Genomic DNA, 20,643 nt, shown 5'->3' with positions numbered 1-20,643 from the left:
CCTCTGGGAGTCACTTTGTGTCACCACATGTCACTTTTGGGGGGAGGGGACACACAGAGCCACCCCAGTGCCACCAACGTCCTTTATTGGGAAGCGTCCCCCTGCCCCGTGTCCCCCCCCGGTCCCCCCTGTCCTTGTCCCCATTGTCCTTCGGCTGCGGGGGCCTCGGTGTCACTCGTGTCCTCTGTGTCCCCCGTGTGTCCCCGGCTGCCGTGCTCCGAGCTGTCCCCAGTGTCCCCAGCGTCCTCCTCGTTGTCCCCGTCGCTGTCCCCCGTGTCCTCCTCGCTGTCCCCAGAGCTGTCCCCGGTGTCCCCAGGGGTCCCCCCCCGGTTGGTGTTGACAAAGAGCCCCTGGTCGTCACTGGGGGAGGGGGGTCACACGGGGGGGTCACGGTGTCCCCAACGTGCCACCGTGTCCCCAATGTGCCACCGTGTGCCCAATGTGCCACCGTGTCCCCAACATGGCACCGTGTCCCCAATGTGCCACCGTGTCCCCAATGTGCCACCATGTTCCCAACATGCACCATGTCCCCAATGTGCCACCATGTCCCCAATGTGCCACCGTGTCCCCAATGTGCCACCATGTCCCCAACGTGGCACCATGTCCCCAATGTGCCACCGTGTCCCCAATGTGCCACCATGTCCCCAATGTGCCACCATGTCCCCCACATGGCACCGCGTCCCCAATGTGCCACCGTGTCCCCAATGTGCCACTGTGTCCCCAGCATAGCACCATGTCCCCCACATGGCACCGTGTCCCCAATGTGCCACCGTGTCCCCAATGTGCCACCGTGTCCCTAAGTGTCCCCTTGACCCCGTTCTGACCTCACCTCCCTGTTATTGTCCCCATTAATGACCCCCAATTAAACCCCCTAATTATCACCCTCCAATTAACCCCCCTAATTATCCCCCTCCAATTAACTCCCCTAATTATCATCCCCCCAATTAACCCTCCTCATTACCACCTCCCTAATTAACTCCCCTGTTATCAACCCCCTAATTAATCCATCATTATCACACCCCCAATTAAGGTCCCATTATTGTCCTCACTAACGACCCCCAATTAACACTAATCATTACCCCAATTAATACTTCCATTATCCTTCTTTAATTAAAATCCCAGTAGTGCACCCAATTAAAATCTCTACTACCCCTCGTTAATTAAGATCCCATTATTACCCCCAATTAATATCTCCATTAACCCAAATTAATTAATACCCCATTACTGCCCCCAATTAACCCCCATTACCACTCCCCAATTAACACCCCTTTATTACCCCCCCAGTTATCCAATTAAATTAAAATTAAAACTAATCCCAATTAAAACCCCCCCAATGAACACCCCCGTGGCCACTCCCCAGTTAATTAGCACCTCATTATCCCCCCCTAATTAACTCACCCCTCCCGGGGGTTTTTCCTCTCCAGGGGCGCGAAGGCCTCGGGCCTGGGGGGGGAGGGGCGGTCACTGGGTGGGGGAATTTTGGGGGGGTTTTGGGGAATTTTGGGGGGATTTTGGAGGAATTTTGGGGGGTTTTGGGGAATTTTGGGGGGGGGGTTGGGGAATTTTGGGGGGGGGGTTGGGGAATTTTGGGGGGGTTTTGGGGTATTTTTGGGGAATTTTGGGGGGGGTTGGGAGAATTTTTGGGGAATTTTGGGGGGGGTTTGGGGAATTTGGGGGGAATTTTGGGGGGTTTGGGTGGAGTTGGGGGGGATTTGGGGAGGGTTTGGGGTGATTTGAGCTGTTTTGGGGTGGGTTGGGGTATTTGTGGGGTGGGACTTGGGAAAGTCTTGGGAGTTTTGGGGGAATTTGGGTTTTTCTTGGAGTGTTTTGGGGGGGTGTTTTGGGGTATTTTGGGCCACTTTTGGGGTGTTTTGTCGTTTGGGGGGGTATTTTTGGTTGGGGGGTATTTTGGGGTTTTAGGGCGGTTTTGAGTATTTTGGGTTTGGGAGTGGTATTTTGGGGTATTTTGGGGATATTTTTGGACTTGGGGTGGTATTTTGGGGTGTTTCTGGTTTTGGGGGGTTATTTTGGGGTATTTTTGGGTTTGGGGGTGGTATTTTGGGTTTGGGGGGTGTTTTGGGGTGTTTTTGGTGTATTTTTGGGTTTGGGGTGGTATTTTGGGGTGGTTTTGGGTTTGGGGGGTATTTTGGTATATTTTTGGGTTTGGGGTGGTATTTTGGGGTGGTTTTGGGTTTGGGGGTGATATTTTGGGTTTGGGGGGTATTTTGGGGTATTTTTGGGTTTGGGGTGGTATTTTGGGGTGGTTTTGGGTTTGGGGGTGGTATTTCGGGGTATTTTTGGGTTTGGGGTGGTATTTTGGGGTGGTTTTGGGTTTGGGGGTGGTATTTTGGGTTTGGGGGGTATTTTGGGATATTTTTGGATTTGGGGTGGTATTTTGGGGTGTTTCTGGTTTCGGGGGGTTATTTTGGGGTATTTTTGGGTTTGGGGGTGGTATTTTGGGTTTGGGGGGTATTTTGGGGTATTTTTGGGTTTGGGGTGGTATTTTGGGGTGGTTTTGGGTTTGGGGGTGGTATTTCGGGGTATTTTTGGGTTTGGGGTAGTATTTTTGGGTGGTTTTGGGTTTGGGGGTGGTATTTCGGGGTATTTTTGGGTTTGGGGTGGTATTTTGGGGTGGTTTTGGGTTTGGGGGTGGTATTTCGGGGTATTTTTGGGGGTATTTTGGGGTCGTACCAGAGCCCCTGGCGCTGCAGCGAGCGCACGTGGGGCGGGAGCAGCACCAGGGAAATTTCGGCTTTGACCTTGGAGCCCTCCAGGATGGGATCCACGAGCAGGAAATCGCCTGGGGGGGACACGGGTGTCACCGGGGGTCACCTGGGGACACCCACGGGGACAGGGGGACAGAGGGACAGGGACGGCAGCAGGGGACAGTGGGGGAGGGCAGGGTGACAATGACAAAGTGACAATGAGCCAGTGGCAGTGCTCCGGTGACAATGGCACAGTGACAGCGAGAGGGTGACAATGCCCCGGTGACAAAAAACAGCCAGGTGACAAGGACAAAGTGACAATGACACGAGACAGTGCCAAGATGGCAGCAACAGGGCGACAATGACAGGGTGACAATGACAAGTGACAGTAACAGGGTGACAATGACACGGTGACAATGACACACAGGGTGACAATGACAGGGTGGCAGTGACATGATGACAATGACAGGGTGACACAGCGACAGCATGGCGGCGTCACCTTTCTTGATCCAGATGTGCCACCGGAAGCGCGGTGACAATGGCAGGGTGACAATGACAGGGTGACAACAAAAAGGTGACAGTGACAGGGTAGCAGTGTCACCTCTCGTGATCCAGATGTGCCGCCGGAAGCGTGGTGGCAGTGGCAGGGTGACAATGACAGGGTGACAGGGGGGGAGTGACACAGTGACAGGGTGACAATGACAGGGTGACACAGTGACAGTGGCAGGGTGGCAGTGAGAGGGTGACAATGACAGGGTGGCAATGACAGAGTGGCAGTGACAGGGTGACGCAGGAAAGTGACAAGGTGACAATGACAGGGTGACAACGGCAGGGTGGCAGTGACACGGTGACAGTGACAGTGACAGGGTGACAATGACAGGGTAACACAGTGACAGTGACAGGGTGGCAGTGATGGTGACAATGACAGGGTGACAGTGACAGAGTGACAGTGACAGGGTGGCAGTGATGGTGACAATGACAGGGTGGCAGTGACAGGGTGGCAGTGATGGTGACAATGACAGGGTGGCAGTGACAGGGTGACAGTGACAGGGTGACAATGACAGGGTGACAATGACACACAAGGTGGCAGTGACAGGGTGACACAGTGACAGTGACAGCGTGGTGGCGTCACCTCTCTTGATCCAGATGTGCCGCCGGAAGTGCGGTGGCAGTGACAGGGTGACAATGACAGGGTGGCAGTGACAGGGTGACAGTGACAGGGTGACAATGACACACAGAGTGGCAAGTGACAGGGTGACACAGTGACAGTGACAGGGTGGCGGCGTCACCTCTCTTGATCCAGATGTGCCGCCGGAAGCGCGGGTGGCAGTGACAGGGTGACAGTGACAGGGTGACAGTGACAGGGTGATAGTGACAGGGTGACAGTGACAGGGTGACAGTGACAGGGTGGCAGTGACAGGGTGGCAGTGACAGCGTGGCGGCGTCACCTCTCTTGATCCAGATGTGCCGCCGGAAGCGCGGGTGGCATGCTGGCCAGGAACCGCGTCCCCTCCGCCGTCTCCACCTCGTGCAGGTTGTTCCCCGGTGTCCCCAGCACCTGTGGGGACACTCAGTGTCCCCTTCTGTCCCCTCTGTCCCCCCAGAGCTGGGGACACCCGCAGGAGCGGTCACTCTGTCCCCAGAGCAGCGTCCCCTCCCTCGTGTCCCCCCAAAAGTCTCGTTGTCACCCCTGTCCCCCGTGCCTGGCTATCCCTTCCGTGTCCCCCTGGCCCAGAGCTTTGTCCCTGTATCCCCCCAGTGTCCCCAGTGTGACCCCCACGATGTCCCCCAATGTCCCCCCGATGTCCCCAGTGTCTCTCCAGTGTCCCCAATGTCCCCGGTGTCCCCCCCGATGTCCCCCCAGTGTCCCCAATATGTCCCAAACGTCCCCAATGTCCCCGATACCCAAAATCCCCCTGATGACTCCAATGTCCCCTCAATCCTCCCGGTGTCCCCCCGGTGTCTCCCCGGTGTCCCCCCGGTGTCCCCCCCGTGTCCCCCCAGTGTCCCAGCAGTGTCCCCACGGTGTCCCCCCGGTGTCTCCCCGGTGTCCCCCCGGTGTCCCCGCAGTGTCTCCCCGGTGTCCCCCCGGTGTCCTCCCGGTGTCCCCCCGGTGTCCCCCCGTGTCCCCCCGGTGTCCCCCCGGTGTCCCCACCGTGTCCCCCCGGTGTCCCCCCCGTGTCTCCCCGGTGTCTCTCCGGTGTCCCCCCGGTGTCCCCCCGGTGTCCCCACCGTGTCCCCCCGGTGTCCCCCCCGTGTCTCCCCGGTGTCCCCCCCGTGTCCCCCCGGAGTCCTCCCGGTGTCTCCCCGGTGTCCCAGCAGTGTCCCCCGGTGTCTCCCCGGTGTCCCCCCGGTGTCTCCCCGGTGTCCCCCCCGTGTCCCCCCGGTGTCCCCCCGTCTCACCCGGACCACGCTCTGGCCCTCCCCGGGCTGCACGCGCTCCTCCAGCAGCTCCCTCACCACGTGCTTCCGCTTGGTGGCGCGCGACATCGCGGGGCTGGGGGGACACGGGGCGGGGAGGGGGGGGGCTCAGGGACCCCCGGCGGTGGGGGAGGGGCGGGAGGGGTTCCGGGACCCCCCCGGGACCGCCCGGCCCCGCCCCCACCGCGCGGCGAGCGCTCACCTGCGGCGGCACTTCCGGGTAGAGCGGCGGCGGCGACGTCACTTCCGGAAAGGATGGCGGGAACCGGGGAGGCCACGCCCCATCCATAGGCGGGGTCGCCGACAGAGCCCGCCCGCAAAATGGGCGGGGCTAAACGCACCGGGCTGGGCGTGGCCTAAACGAAGCCAGGCTCGAGAGAAACGAATGGCCGCGCTTGGGGGCGGGGCCAGGACAGAGGGCGGGAGTTTCACCTGCATAATGAGCGCGGTTATGCAAATGATGGGCTGGATCACCAAGGGGCTTATGCAAATCAGCTGAAATCCTGGTGTGATGCAAACGAGCCCTGATTTGGGGCGGTGCCATGCAAATAAGCATGAATCCATGCATGGGTGTGGGCGGAGCTATGCAAATGAGGATCTGGGATGTGGTGGACAGCGCGGTGGGCGGGATAATGAGCAGGGATAGTGGATCCTATGACGTCACCCCAACAGCACACACATCGCTTCCGTGACGTCATCTCCGCCGCCGTGACGTCACCCCCTCCCTGTTACCCCTAATACCCGCGCAAGCCCCGCCTTTTTCACCCCGTGACGTCACACGCACGGCGCGGCGCCGGGCTCTCTGATTGGCTGTGACGCTCGCGGCGGCGACGGCGGGGCCAAGATGGCGGCGGAGCGCGCGGAGGCGGCGGCGGCGGCCGGGGCCGGCCCCGGGGAGCCCCTCAGGGACCCCCGAGCCCCCGAGCGCTCGCCCTACGCGGGCTGGGCCCACCCCGAGCTCCAGGCCACGCTCGCCGGCATCGGAGCCCCCGCGCAGGGTGCGGGGAACGGGGGGGATCCGTGAGGGGAACGGGGATCGGGATCCGTGAGGGGAACGGGGGGGATCCGTGAGGGGAACGGGGATCGGGATCCGTGAGGGGAACGGGGATCGGGATCGGCGAGGGGAACGAGGGGGATCCGTGAGGGGAACGGAGGGGATCGGTGAGGGGAATGGGAGATCTGAGGGGATTTGGGGGGAGGTGTGAGGGGAAGGGGGGAAATTTTGGGGGGTTTCGGGGTCACTTGAGGGGAGACCCGAGGGGAAGGGTGGAAATTTGGGGGGGGTCTCGGGGATTTTTGGAATTCCTTGAAAGGAGAGCTGAGGGGAAGAAGGGAAACTGGGGGGTTTCAGAGGGCACCTGAGGGGATTTGGGGGAGATCTAAAGGGGTTAGAGGGGAAATTGGGGGTGTTGGGGTCACCTGAGGGGAAGGGGGGCAGATTTGGGGGTCACCTGCGGGGATTTGGGGGATTTTTGGGGTTCCCTGGGGGGGATCTGGGAGTCCTGAGGGGGGTCATGAGTTTCCTGGGGGAGTTTTGGGGATCCCTGGGTGGGGGGACAGAGGAATTTGGGGGGGAGGGGTCGGGGGTTGTGGGGCAGAATTTGGGGGTCCCTGACCCCCCCCCCATTCCCTCCCAGGGACCCGTGAGGAGCTGGTGGAGCGGCTCCAAGCCTACACCCTGCAGGTGAGACCCCCAAAACGGGGGGACCCCAAGTTCTCCCCTCCCCTTGTGCCCCTTTGAGGAGGGGGACTCATTTTTGGGGGGGGTCTGTTGTGTTTTGGGGGCGGTTTAATGGGGTTTTGTAGGGATTTATTGTGATTTTGGGGGGATTTAATGGGGTTTTGAGGGGGCCAATGGGAGTGTTGGAGGGCGTAATGTGATTTTTGGGGGGTTGAATGTGGTTTGGGGGGGTTTAATGGGATTTTGGGAGGGTTTAATAGGATTCTGGGGGGACTAGATGTGATTTTTGGGGTGTTTTGTTTTTGGGGTGGCGCAATGTGATTTTGGGGGGCTTTATGTGATTTCGGGGGGCTTTATGTGATTTTTGGGGGGTTTAATGGGATTTTTGGGGGGTTTAATGTGATTTTGCGTGGGTTTAATCAGATTTTGGGGGGCTTAATGTGGTTTGGGGGGGTTTAGTGTGATTTTCAGAGGCTTGAACGGGATTTTGGAGGGGGGTTAATGTGATTTTGGGGGCGTTTATTCCATTTTATGAGGGGTGGGAGGGCTCCTGCTGCCCCCACCCTCCCAGAGGGGGGGTTCCCCATGTCCCCTCGGAGCAGGGGGGGCTCAGGGGGACCCCCCCCCAATTTGTGCCCCCCCCTCCCTCCCCCAGACTGGGATCGTGCTGAGCCGCCCCGCCCTGCGCCCTGAGGAGGGGGACAAGGCCCCGCCCCCCCAGGTGGGATTTGGGGGGGTTTGGGAGGGGGGGCAGGAACCCCCCAGGGTCCGATTTGGGGGGAGGGGGGGTGGGGGCACACCCAGAACCCCCAATTTAGGGTCAGGGGCGGGGGGAGTCCAGAGGTTATTTTGGGGGGGGGGTTTAAGATCCCTCAGAGCTCCAAATTTTGGGGTGGGGGGAGTCATTAACACCCAGTTTTGGGGTGGGGGGGGGGTTAAAACCCCCCCAGAACCCCCAAATCCGAGGCGCGCGTGGTTAAATTTTGGGGTGGGGGGTTGGGGGGGGGGGCGCTTAGGCCTTTCAGACCCCTCCCACCGCTGTATCCGGGGGGGGGGATGAAATTTTGGGGTGGGGGCGTCCCAGGTGACGACACCCCTGACCCCGCCTCCCCCTCCCCAGCTGCCCCCAGCGCTGCCCCTGCAGCACCCCCTGGTGCCGCCCCCTCCCCCCCCGGGGCTGGGGCTCACTTTCGGTTTGGGGGGGCCCGTGGGGGGGGGTCCCGGTGCCGCCCCCGCCCCCTCCCGCGGGGCTGTCCGAGGAGGAGCGGCTGACGCTGGCCCAGCAGCAGGCGGCCATGCTGCTGCAGGAGGAGCGGGCACAGGTCCGGGGCGGGGGGCATTTTGGGGGGTGGGGGGCTCCCTTGGGGGGTGAGGGACACCTTTTAGGGGGTGGGGGGCACGGGGGGACTCGGGGGTGTGGGGTTTGGGGAGGTTAAAGGGGTCCTGCTGCTGCAGGAGGAGCGGGGACAGGTCCGGGGGGGTGTGGGGATTTTGTGGTGGGGGGTACAGGGGGACTCAGGGGTGTGGGGTTTGGGGGGTTTTTTGGGGGGGTTAAAAGGGTCCTGCTGCTCTAGGAGGAGCGGGCACAGGTCTGGGGGGGCACCTTGGGGTGGGGGGCACCCTTGGGTGGGTGCGGGGCACGGGGAGGACTCGGGGGTGTGGGGCTTGGGGGGGATTTGGGGAGTTTAAAGGGGTCCAGGGGGGTGTCGGAGGGGGTGGGGCACCTCTAGAGGGGATGAGCTGGGGGGTGCTTTTGGGGGGTGGGATTTGGTGTGTTTGGGGGGTGTTGAGGGGTGGGTGACTCCTTGGAGGGGCACCCTTGGGTGCTGGGGGGGGGTCCTGACTGTGCTCCCCCCGCCCAGGGCCAGCACCCATTCGGGGACAAGGCAAAGGAGCAGGAGCTGCTGGAGCAGCAGAAACGGGTGAGGGGGGGGGGCACCCCTGGGTTTTGGGGGGCACCTCGGGGTGGGGGGGGCCGAGCCCAGGCCCCCCTGACCCCCCCTGTGCCCCCACCACCCCGTGCCCCCCCAGGCCGCGGTGCTGCTGGAGCAGGAGCGGCAGCAGGAGATGGCCAAGCTGACCCCCCCCGCCCCCCGCGCCCCCCCCGACGGGCCCCCCATGGCTGCCAGGACCCCCCTGGCCCCCCGAGGTGAGGGGGGACCCTGGGGTGGGTGGGGGGGACACCTTTGTCCCCTGTCCCCCCCACCTCCTGGGCTGATGCCACCTTTGTGTCCCCCTCCCCCCCACCCAGGTAGCCCCATGGGAGCCCCCCTGGCCATGGGAGCCCCCCGGCCCCGCGGGCCCCCCCCGCCCCCCGGCGACGACAGCAGAGAGGTGGGGCTGGGGGCTTTGGGGGGGCTCTGGGGGGCATCTGTTGGGGGGGGTTCTCTGTGGGGCTGGGGGCTCTATTGTGGGGGTCTCTGTGTGTCTGGGGGGGGCTGGGGGCTCTCTGGGGCTGGGGGAGTCTGTGGGGGGCTCTCTGGGGCTGGGGGCTCTGTGAGGCTGGGGGAGTCTGTGGGGGGCTCTCTGGGGCTGGGGGGGGTCTGTGGGCTGGGGGCTCTGCATGGGGGTCTCTGAGTCTGGGGTCCCTGTTGTGGGGAGGGGTCTCTGTGGGTTTGTGGTGTGTGTTGGGGAGGGGGTGGGGGCTCTGTTTGGGGTCTCTGAGTCTGGGGCTTTTGTGTCTGGAGTCCCTTCATTGTGGGGAGGGGTCTCTGTGGGTCTGGGGTCTCTCTGTGTCTTTGGGGTCTCTTTGGAGGCAGGCCTGGGAGTTTCCCCAGTTTTGGGGTCTCCCTGATTTCAGGAGGATCTTCCAGATTTTGGGGGGGGGGGGGGTCCTAGGGGTCTTCCTCATTTCAGGGAGTCCTGGGGATCTCCCTGATTTGGGGGGGGTCCCGATGGTCCCACTGACCCCCCCCCCCCCCCTTCGTGCCCCCCAGGCCGAGGACTCCGGGGTGGGCCCCAAGATCCCGCAGGCGCTGGAGAAGATCCTGCAGCTCAAGGAGAGCCGGCAGGAGGAGCTGGTGACCGTGCCGGGGGTCTCGGGTGAGCCCTGCCACCCCCAGTGCCACCCAGTGTCCCCTGCCACCCCCAGTGCCACCCAGTGTCCCCTGCCACCCCCAGTGCCACCCAGTGTCCCCTGCCACCCCCCCAAGTGTCCCCCGCCACAGGAAACGCCTTTAAAGCCTCAACATCTGCCCCCAAAAAGGCAATTTCTACCCCAGAAATGCAAAGTTCAGCTAAAACACGAGGTTTGTCACCTGTGGGTGCTGCCAGGTGACCCCCAGGGACACCCCAAGGTAGTGTCACCCCCCCCCCCCCAGTGCCACCCACCCTCCCAAAATCTTCTCAAAATTCCCCTAAAAACTGGGATTTGTGCTCTGGGGGGTGACACCAAAGGTGAGGGTGGCACCCAAAGGTGGGGGGTGGCACCCAGAGGTGGGGACAGCCCTGACCCCCCCGTGTCCCCCCGGCAGAGGACGAGATGGAGACGGAGCTGCGGGCGTCGGCGTCGGCCTCCGAGGCTGAGGAGGACACGGGGACATCCAAAAAGGAGGTGACAGAGGGGACAGTGGGGGACAGGCCACCCCCCCCACCCAAATTGGCACCCCTGGGCGAGTGGGGGGTCCTCAGGGTGCCCCAGATTTCCCCGGGGGGGCGGTCCTGGATGGGTTTATTTGGGAAGGGGGGTTTGGATGGCTCTGGGGTCACCTGTGTCACTGGGGTGTCACTGTTGTCCCCTCTCTCGGTGCCTGTGGTGGGGTTTGGGTCACTTTGGGGGTCACCCCAATGTCCCTTTTTTGTCCCCCCAGCTGTGGGAGTCAGGCCCCCCTGGGGTCATCCCAGTGTCCCTTTTTTGTCCCCTTACTGGGGAATTCTGTCCCCTTTCGGTGCCACCCCAGTGTCCCTTTTTTGTCCCCTTACTGGGGAATTCTGTCCCCTTTCGGTGCCACCCCAGTGTCCCTTTTTTGTCCCCTTACTGGGGAATTCTGTCCCCTCTCGGTGCCACCTCAGTGTCCCTTTTTTGTCCCGTTACTGGGGAATTCTGTCCCCTCTCGGTGCCACCTCAATGTCCCTTTTTTGTCCCGTTACTGGGGAATTCTGTCCCCTCTTGGTGCCACCTCAATGTCCCCTCTTTGTCCCCCACAAGTGCAGGGGGTGTGGCCCACTGAGGCGTCTCTTGTGTCACCTTTGTCCCCCTCTTCTGCTCTCCCATTGCGGGTCCCCCTTGTCCCTCTAATTAGAGGCACCTGTCCCCTCACTGTCCCCTCACTGTCCCCTCACTGTCCCTTTCTGTCCCCTCCCAGCGGAACCGGAAGCGCCGCAACCGCAAGAAGAAGAAGCGGGGGAGGGGCGGGGCCCGGGAGGGGCCCCCAACCCCGACCCCCGCCCGGGGGGACCCCGAGCCCCCCGCCGGGGACGCCCCCGAGGTGGAGATCGAGTACGTGAGCGAGGAGCCCGAGATCTACGACCCCCAACTTCGTCTTCTTCAAGAGGATCTTCGAGGCCTTCAAGGTGACGCTTCGGGGGGGGGGGTGGTGGCACCTTTGGGTGCCAGGGGTCACCCCTGGGTGGTGAAGGTCAGTGCTGGGTGCCAAGGGTCAGTGCTGGGTGCCAAGGGTCACCCCTGGGTGGTGAGGGTCAGTGCTGGGTGTCAAGGGTCACCCCTGGGTGATGAGGGTCACTGCTGGGTCACTCCTGGGTCACTCCTGGATGCTGAGGGGTCATTCCTGGGTGCTGAAGGTCACTCCAGTGTCACCCCTGGGTGCTGCTGAGCCATGTCTCCTGACCCCTGACCATGTCCCTGTCCTTGTCCCCTGTCCCCTGTCCCTGTCCCCGTCCCCACGGCAGCTGACGGATGAGGTGAAGAAGGACAAGGAGAAGGAGCCGGAGCGGGCGGAGCGAGCCGAGAGCGCCGGGGTGCCCCGGAAAAAGGGACCCGAGGATGGCACCAGGGGCAGCGACGGGGACAGCTCCGAGGACGAGCAGGTGGCACTGGGGACATGGGGACACTGGGGACATTGGGGGACAGGGGCAGTGATGGGGACAGCTCCAAGAACGAGCAGGTGGCACTGGGGACATGGGGACACTGGGGACATTGGGGGACAGGGGCAGTGATGGGGACAGCTCCAAGAACGAGCAGGTGGCACCAGGGACATGGGGACACGGGGGTACAGGAGCAGGGATGGGGTGAGCAGGTGGCACTGGGGACATCACGGGGACCGTGAGGGTGACAAGGGGTGGCACCTGGAGCTGGTTCTGAGTTGGGGACAACACAGGGGTGTTTGGGGACACTAGGGGTGGTGACAGTGGGACTGGGAAGGAGCTGAGGTGGCCCTGGGTGGGACAGAGGGGACAGGGATGGCTCAGGGACAGCGGGTGGCGCCATCAGGTGCCACCCGGGGCGTCCCTCCCGGTGTCACTTGCGCTGTCCCCGTGTGTCCCCAGGAGAAGAAGCAGGAGGTCCCCAAGCTGTCCAAGAAGAAGCTGCGGCGCATGAACAGGTTCACGGTGGCCGAGCTGAAGCAGGTGACACTTGGGGACACGGCCCTGTCGCCTCCCCCGTGGGTGTGGGTGGCACTCGGAGCTGGGGGCAGCCCTGAGGTGACACCTCCTGTCCCCTGGGAACCCCGGTGGGGACACCAGAGCCACCCTGGGCGGTGCAATGTGCCCCTTGTCACCTTCCTGGGGACACTGGTCCCAGTTGCCCACCCAGGGGTCAACTTAGGATCTCAGTCTTCTCCTTGTCACCCCACCAGTGCCACCCTGGTGTCCCATGTCCCCACCTAGGGTCACTTTGATGTCCCCAGCACCATTCTGGGGCTCTCCTTCCCTCGCTTTCCTTTGTCCCTTGATGTCCCTTTGCTGTCCCCGCTGTCCCCAGCTGGTGGCACACCCGGACACGGTGGAGAGGGACAGTGTGACCACTCAGGGTCACTCTGGAGACTCCAGTGCCACCCTGGTGTCCCATGTCCCCACCCAGGCATCGCCTCAATGGCCCCAGCACCGCCCTGGGGCTCTGCTGCTCTGACTCCCCTCTGTCTCCTGATGTCCCTCTGCTGTCCCCTGCCATCTCCTGCTGTCCCCTACTGTCCCCACAGCTGGTGGCACACCCTGACATGGTGGAGATGGACAATGTGAACATCCAGAGGTCACTGGGGGTCCCACAGAGCCACCCTGGGGCTCCACCACTCTGACTCCCCTCTGCCACTCCCTGATGTCCCTTTGCTGTCCCCGCTGTCCCCACAGCTGGTGGCCCGCCCGGACGTGGTGGAGATGCACGACGTGACGGCGCAGGACCCCAAGCTGCTGGTGCACCTGAAGGCCACGCGGAACTCGGTGCCGGTGCCGCGGCACTGGTGCTTCAAGAGGAAATACCTGCAGGGCAAGAGGGGCATCGAGAAGCCGCCCTTCGAGCTGCCCGAGTTCATCAAGCGCACGGGCATCCAGGAGATGCGCGAGGCCCTGCAGGAGAAGGTGGGGACACCTCGGGGACACCTTGAGGACACCTCCAGGAATTCCTGAGGGGCAGCTGTGAGGATGGGAGGGGGTTTGGGGAGGAGTATCAGAGGTTTGGGGAGGTTCTTGGTGGTCACAGGCATCCAGGAGATGTGCGAGGCCCTGCAGGAGAAGGTGGGGACACCTCGGGGACACCTTGGGGACACCTCCAGGAATGCCTGAGGGGCAGCCAGGGGATGGGAGAGGAGCAGGGAAGGGGTCTGGGGAGGTTCTTGGTGGTCACAGGCATCCAGGAGATGCGCGAGGCCCTGCAGGAGAAGGTGGGGACAGCTTGGGGACATCTCGGGGAATGCCTGAAGGTGGGGCAGCCAGGGGATGGGAGCATTTTGGAGGTTTGGGGACATCCTGGTTGGGTTTCATGACTTTGGAGACATCCTGGATGGGTTTTGGAGATATGGGGACATCCTGGTTGGATCTGGGGACATCCTGGTTGGATTTTGGAGATATGGGGACATCCTGGTTGGATCTGGGAACATCCTGGTTGGATTTTGCGACCTTGTGGCCATCGTGGTCACACCTGTGTGCCTCGGTGGCTGCCGTAGCTGCCCCGGAGTCTCCCTGGGGCCACCCCCGTGTCCCCACGGCCCCAGGGCGTGTCCCCACTGTCCCCTGCGGTGTCCCCAGGAGGAGCAGAAGACCATGAAGTCCAAGATGAGGGAGAAGGTGCGGCCCAAGATGGGCAAGATCGACATCGACTACCAGAAGCTGCATGACGCCTTCTTCAAGTGGCAGACCAAGCCCAAGCTGACCATCCACGGGGACCTCTACTACGAGGTGGGGACACCTGGGGGGACATTTGGGGCTTTAGGGCTGTCCTGGGGGACATTTGGGGACATCGTGGTTGGGCGTTTTGGGGTTTGGAGATGTCCTGGTTGAATTTTGAGGACATGCTGGTTGGATTTTGTGACTTTGGGGACATCGTGGTTGGGTTTTAGAGGTTTGGGGACATGCTGGTTGGATTTTGGAGGTTTGGGGACATCCTGGTTGGAGTTTTTGGGGGTTTGGGGACATTTGGGGGTTTAGGGCTGTGCTGGGGGGACATTCGGGGATTTGAGGACATCTTGGTTGGACATTTTGGGGTTTGGAGATGCCCCAAAGATGAAGATCTGGGGATTTGGGGACATCTGGGGATTTGGTGGCAGCCTGGGTGGGGAAGTTTGGGAGATTGGGGACATCCTGGTTGGGGTTTTGGGGGTTTGGGGGGGATATTTGGGGGTTTGGGATCATTGTGGTTGGATTTGGGGGCTTTGGGGTTATCCTGGTTGAACATTTTGGGATTTGGGGACATGTGGGGGTTTGAGGACATCCTGGGGGTGGCGTTGGTGGCTTTGGAGACATCTTGGGTGGATCTTGGTGGCTTTTGGGACATCCTTGTGGGACTCTGGGGGCTTTGGTGACAGCCTGGTTGGATTTCTGGGGCCGTCACCGCCCCCGTGACCCCACTGTGTCCCTGGGTGACCCCATTGTCCCCTCGGTGTCCCCAGGGGAAGGAGTTTGAGACGCGGCTCAAGGAGAAGAAGCCGGGCGATCTCTCGGACGAGCTGCGGATCGCGCTGGGCATGCCCGTGGGGCCGGTATGGGCACCCCAAATCCACCCTAAAACCACCCCAAAACCATCCCAAACCCCAAATCCCTGTGAGGCCGGTATGGGCACCCCAAATCCACCCTAAAACTACCCCAAATCTCTGGGCGTGCCCGTGGGGCTGGAATAGGGCACCCCAAATCCACCCTAAAACCATCCCAAACCCCAAATCCATGGGCATGCCCATGGGGCTGGTATAGGCACCCCAAAACCACCCTAAAACCATCCCAATCCCCAAATCTATCCCAAATCCCCGGGCATGCCTGTGGGGCCAGTATGGGCACCCCACAACCACCCCAAATCCATCCCAAAACCACCCCAAATCTCTGGGCATGCCCATGGGGCTGGTATAGGGCACCCCAAAACCACCCTAAAACCATCCCAATCCCCAAATCTATCCCAAATCCCTGGGTATGCCTGTGGGGCCAGTATGGGCACCCCACAACCACCCCAAATCCATCCCAAAACCACCCCAAATCTCTGGGCATGCCCATGGGGCTGGTATAGGCACCCCAAAACCACCCCAAAACCATCCCAAACCCCAAATCCACCCCAAATACCTGGGCATGCCTGTGGGGCTGGTATAGGCACCCCAAAACTGCCCAAATCCACCCTAAAACCACCCTAAATGTACCCCAAACCTACCCCAAACCCCAAATCCACCCCAAACCCCTGCGAATGGGGAGGGGTCTCTGTGCCCCCACTCTTCCTTTTGCCCCCCCCCAATTCCTGCTGTGACTTTGGGGGCGGGGGTTTTTTTTGTTTTTTTTTTTTGGGGTGCTTGGGGGGATTTTAGGGGTGCTGACCCCCCGTGTGCCCCCCCAGAATGCCCACAAGGTGCCCCCCCCGTGGCTGATCGCCATGCAGCGCTACGGACCCCCCCCCTCGTACCCCAACCTCAAAATCCCGGGGCTCAACTCCCCCATCCCCGAGGTGAGCGGGCCCTGGGGGGGTTTCGGGGGGTTTGGGGTTTTTTTGGGGGGGTTTTTTGGGGTCCTGGGTGGGGGATTTGGGGGTTTTTGGTGCTGCAGGGTGGGAGTGTTTGGGTGTTTTTTTGGGGGGTTTTGGTTTTTTTGGGGGGGGGGGGTTTGGGGTCCTGGGTGGGGGGATTTGGGGGGTTTTGGTGCTGCAGGGTGGGAGTGTTTGGGGTTTTTTTTGGGGGGGGGGGTTGGGGTTTTTTTGGGGGGTTTTGGGGTCCTGGGTGGGGGGATTTGGGGGTTTTTGGTGCTGCAGGGTGGGAGTGTTTGGGTGGTTTTTGGGGAGTTGTGGGTGCTGGGGGGGTTATTTGGGGTCTTAGGGGGAAATTTTGGGGTGCTGGGAGGTCTTTGAGTGCTTGGAGGGGAAATTTGGGTGTTTTCAGGGGGGGATTTAGGGTCTGGGGGGAGAAATTTGGGTGCTGGGGGGTGTTTGGGGTTTTGGGGGGGGTCTGTAACCCCCCCACCCTCAGTTGCTCAGTCCTGGGGGATTTAGGGAAAGATTTTTAGGATTTTGGGGATGGGGCTCAGGATGATTTTGGGGTGTCAGGATCATTTGGGGGTGCGTCAGGAGGATTTTGGGGGGGATGTCAGGATGATTTAGGGGTGTGGGTGATTTTGGGGCTCAGGGTGATTTTGGGGGGGTGTCAGGATGATTTTGGGGTGGGTCAGGGTGATTTGGGGGGTGGCTCAGGATGATTTTGGGGTCCAGGGTGATTTTGGGGTGGCTCAGGATAATTTCAAGGGGCTGTCAGGGTTATTTTGGGGTTCAGGGTGATTTTGGGGTGGCTCAGGATGATTTTGGGGTTCAGGGTGATTTTGGGGTGGCTCAGGATGATTTTGGGGTGGCTCAGGATGATTTTGGGGTTCAGGGTGATTTTGGGGGGTGGCTCTGGATGATTTTGGGGTTCAGGGTGATTTTGGGGTGCCTTAGGGTGATTTTTGGGGTGTCCCCCCTGCCCCAGGGCTGCTCCTTCGGGTACCACGCCGGGGGCTGGGGGAAGCCGCCCGTGGACGAGACGGGGAAGCCGCTCTACGGCGACGTGTTCGGCACCAACGCCGCCGAGTTCCAGGTGCTGGGGACCCCCGGGACCCCGCCCGAGACCCCCAAAATCCCCCCCCGGGACCCCCAAACCCTGCTGGACACACCTGGGCCCCCCCAAACCCTGATGGACTCTCCCAGGATCCCCCAAAACTGCAGGGACCCCCAAAAACCGTGGGACTTCCCCGGGACCCCCAAACCTGCTTGGACACACCTGGGCCCCCCCAAAAGCCTGCTGGACCCCCCCCCAGGACCCCCAAACCCTCCCCAGGAACCCCCAAACCCTGCTGGACACACCTGGGCCCCCCAAAATCCCGCCGGACCCCCCAGCTTTGGGGTCTCAATAACCCCATACCTAAATCCGCTTTACAAGCATTAAAAAAACACCAAAAATCCCCCCCAAAAACCCCAAAATGCCCAAAAAACTCCAAATCCCCCCCCCAAATCCCCCTGCCCGACTCCCCCGGGACCCCCCAAATGCCCGGGTGACCCCCCCGGACCCCCCCCAGACCAAGGAGGAGGAGGAGGAGATCGACCGCACGCCCTGGGGGGAGCTGGAGCCTTCGGATGAGGAATCCTCGGAGGAGGAGGAGGAGGAGGAGAGCGACGAAGAAAAACCCGACGAGACCGGCTTCATCACCCCCGCCGACAGGTGGGCACCCCAAAAAACTCGGGGCCACCCCAAAAAACTCGGGGGTACCCCAAAAAAAAATCTCCCAGGTGTCCCCGAAACCTCCCCTCCCAAATTCCCCCACAAAGGAGCGATAAAAATTTGGGGTGAGGAGTGGGGTTCACCCCCCATGGACAGGTGGGGAGCACCCCAAAAAACTCAGGGGTGTCCCAAAACAATCAAGAGGCACCCCAAAAACTCACAGGGAACCCCAAAAAACTCAGGGGCACCCCAAAAAAGGGTCCCTAATGTCCTCTAATCCCCACCCCCAAATTCCCCCATAAAGGAGTGATAAATTTGGGGTGAGGAATGGGGTTCACCCACCCCGTGGACAGGTTGGGGGGGACCCCAAAAACTCCTGGGGGACCCCTCCCCAGCACTCAGGGGAACCCCAAAAACTGATTGGGACCCACAGGGACCCCCAAATTCCCCCATAAAAGGGAAATCTTGTGGGGATTCCTTTGGGATGGGGAATGGGGTTCATCATTCTTAGAGGCAAAGTGGGGTGACCTTCCCAGGCACCCGGGGTACCCCAAGAACTCAGGGGGACCCCAAGAACTTGGGGGGCCCCCCCAGTGACCCCTACACCCCCTGAACCCCCAAATCCCCCCACAAAGGCGGAATCCTGTGGGGTTTCCTTTGGGATGGGGAACGCGGTTGGTTCGTCCCTCTCCGAGACAAACTGGGGGGGGACGGGGAGGGCTCCCCACAAGTTTGGGGGTGCCCCCTGACCCCCCCATCCCCCCCCCAGCGGGTTGATCACCCCGGGGGGCTTCTCCTCGGTGCCGGCCGGGATGGAGACCCCGGAGCTGATCGAGCTCCGCAAGAAGAAAATCGAGGAGGCCATGGACGGGTGAGGGGGGTTTGGGGGGGATTTGGGGAGGATTTTGGGGGGCTTTGGGGTTTCGGAGGGTTTTTTTGGGGGGTTTGAGGAGCTCAGTGGTGTTGGGGGACTGGGGGACTTTGGGGTTCAGGGGGGAATTTTGGAGGGCCAGGGGAATTTTGGGGGGTTTGGGAGATTTTGGGGGGCTCAGGGGTGTTGGGGGACTGGGGACTTTGGGGTTCAGGGGGGAATTTGGGAGGCTTGGGGTTTTAGGGGTTTTAGGGGGTTTAGGGGAGGTTTTGGGGGAATTTGGGAGGCTCAAAGGAGTTGTGGGGGAACCAAGGAGGGCTTGGGGTTTGGGAGGGTCAGGGTGTAGGGGGGATTTTGGGGTGCTGGCGGGGTTTTGGGGTGATCAGAAGCCCCCCCACCCATCCTGACCCCCCCAAAAAGGAGCGAGACCCCCCAGCTGTTCACGGTGGTCCCCGAGAAGCGCACGGCGACCGTGGGCACAGCCATGATGGGCTCCACCCACATCTACGACATGTCTGCGGTGAGACCCCCCCCCAAAACCCCCCTGGGACCCCCCCAAAAGACCCCCCTGGGACCCCAAAAACACCCCCCACCCACATCTACGACCTGTCTGCGGTGAGACCCCCCCCCAAAACCCCCCTGGAACCCCCCCAAAACCCCCCTGGGACCCCAAAAACACCCCCCACCCACATCTACAACCTGTCTGCGGTGAGACCACCCCCCCAAAACCCCTCTGGGACCCCAAACCCACAGGGTCAGTGTCACCCGTGTACCCGTGGTGTCCCTGACAGGTGACAGAGGCCCAGGGGGTGACAGTGACCCTGTCCCCGTGGTGTCCCTGTGGTGTCCCCAAAGGTGTCCCCAAAGGTGATGGGACACAAGGGCTGGTCACAGAAGCCCAGGAGGGTGACAGTGACCATGTCCCCATGGTGTCCCTGTGGTGTCCCCAAAGGTGATGGACACAAGGGTTGGTCACAGAGCTTTAGGTAGTGGAGGTGGCCCTGTCCCCATGGTGTCCCCATGTCCCTGACAGGTGACAGGAGCCCAGGGGGTGGCAGTGACCTGTCCCCGTGGTGTCCCCGTGGTGTCCCCAGAGGTGATGGGACACAAGGGCTGGTCACAGAAGCCCAGGAGGTGACAGTGACCATGTCCCCCGTGGTGTCCCCACAGGTGATGGGACACAAGGGCTGGTCACAGAAGCCCAGGAGGTGACAGTGACCCTGTCCCCGTGGTGTCCCCACAGGTGATGGGCCGCAAGGGCCCGGTGGCCGAGGCGCAGGGCGTGGAGGTGGCGCTGGCGCCCGAGGAGCTGGAGCTGGACCCCACGGCCATGACGCAGAAGTACGAGGAGCACGTGCGGGAGCAGCAGGCGCAGGTGGAGAAGGAGGACTTCAGCGACATGGTGGCCGAGCACGCCGCCAAGCAGAAGGTGGGGGTGGCACCTGTGTCCCCTCCCTGTCCCCTCTGTGTCCCCTCAGGGCTGCCCCGTGGGGGTGGGATGAAGCACGAGGGGTTCCTGTTGTGGGACATCCCTGTCCCCTCCCTGTCCCTCCCCTGTCCCCTGACCTCCAGTGACACGCTGTCCCCTCTGTGTCCCCTGTGTGTCCCCTCACTGTCCCCTCTGTCCCCGCAGCAGAAGAAGCGGAAGGCGCAGCCCCAGGACGCCCGCGGGGGCGGCAAGAAGTACAAGGAGTTCAAGTTCTAGATGTCACCGCTGTCCCCTCGCTGTCCCCTCGCTGTCACCTCCCTGGCACCGCCCTCTGCCACTCCGCAGGGCGCTGGTGCCACCCTGGGATCAGGGGATGTCACCCCCGCTGTCACCCGGGGCCGCGGTCCGGGTGTTGGGGACAGTGTGGTGGCACTGTCCTTGTCCCCTGTCCTTGTCCCCAGCGTTGTCCCCACCCCGTCCCCGTTGTTTTGTAAATAAAAGGTGGCGTCCCCACCGAACCCTGGCTCTGCCTGGTGGCACCGAGGTCACCGTGTCACCGAGGTCACCGTGTCACCGAGGTCACCATAACAATGAGGTCACCGTGACAACGAGATCCCCATGTCACCGAGGTCACCATGACACCGAGATCCCCATGTCACTGAGGTCACCGTGACACCGAGGTCCCCGTGTCACCGAGGTCACCGTGTCACCGAGGGTCACCGTGACGAGGTCACCGTGTCACCAAGGTCACCATGACAACGAGGTCACCG

General features: G+C 61.9%; 2 protein-coding genes across 2 annotated transcripts; one reads left to right on the top strand and one right to left on the bottom strand.

The window, feature by feature from the left end:
• Positions 1 to 68: 68 nt before the first annotated feature.
• Positions 69 to 5,369, bottom strand: LOC137467153 (probable RNA-binding protein EIF1AD). Its single transcript, XM_068178707.1, is given in 7 exon segments — positions 69 to 360; positions 1,399 to 1,443; positions 2,692 to 2,800; positions 4,154 to 4,187; positions 4,189 to 4,263; positions 5,109 to 5,202; positions 5,329 to 5,369. Coding segments are annotated over 6 exon segments (627 nt in total). The 5' UTR covers positions 5,196 to 5,202; positions 5,329 to 5,369; the 3' UTR covers positions 69 to 83.
• A 584-nt stretch (positions 5,370 to 5,953) lies between these two features.
• On the top strand, positions 5,954 to 20,396 carry LOC137467063 (splicing factor 3B subunit 2-like). The gene is given in 23 exon segments (XM_068178618.1): positions 5,954 to 6,124; positions 6,764 to 6,810; positions 7,463 to 7,528; positions 7,928 to 8,032; positions 8,034 to 8,129; positions 8,670 to 8,729; positions 8,839 to 9,141; positions 9,744 to 9,849; positions 10,281 to 10,360; positions 11,112 to 11,276; positions 11,278 to 11,319; positions 11,656 to 11,793; positions 12,253 to 12,333; positions 13,054 to 13,281; positions 13,948 to 14,097; positions 14,808 to 14,897; positions 15,731 to 15,838; positions 16,845 to 16,952; positions 17,431 to 17,573; positions 18,343 to 18,444; positions 18,865 to 18,964; positions 19,688 to 19,873; positions 20,078 to 20,396. Coding segments are annotated over 23 exon segments (2,730 nt in total). The 5' UTR covers positions 5,954 to 5,970; the 3' UTR covers positions 20,150 to 20,396.
• The last annotated feature ends 247 nt before the right edge of the window (positions 20,397 to 20,643 follow it).

The sequence above is a fragment of the Anomalospiza imberbis genome, unplaced genomic scaffold (assembly GCF_031753505.1).
Source record: "Anomalospiza imberbis isolate Cuckoo-Finch-1a 21T00152 unplaced genomic scaffold, ASM3175350v1 scaffold_52, whole genome shotgun sequence".
Classification (NCBI taxonomy): Eukaryota; Metazoa; Chordata; class Aves; order Passeriformes; family Viduidae; genus Anomalospiza; species Anomalospiza imberbis.
Note: the sequence above shows the minus strand (reverse complement) of the source record. Positions and strands in the feature narration are given on the sequence as shown.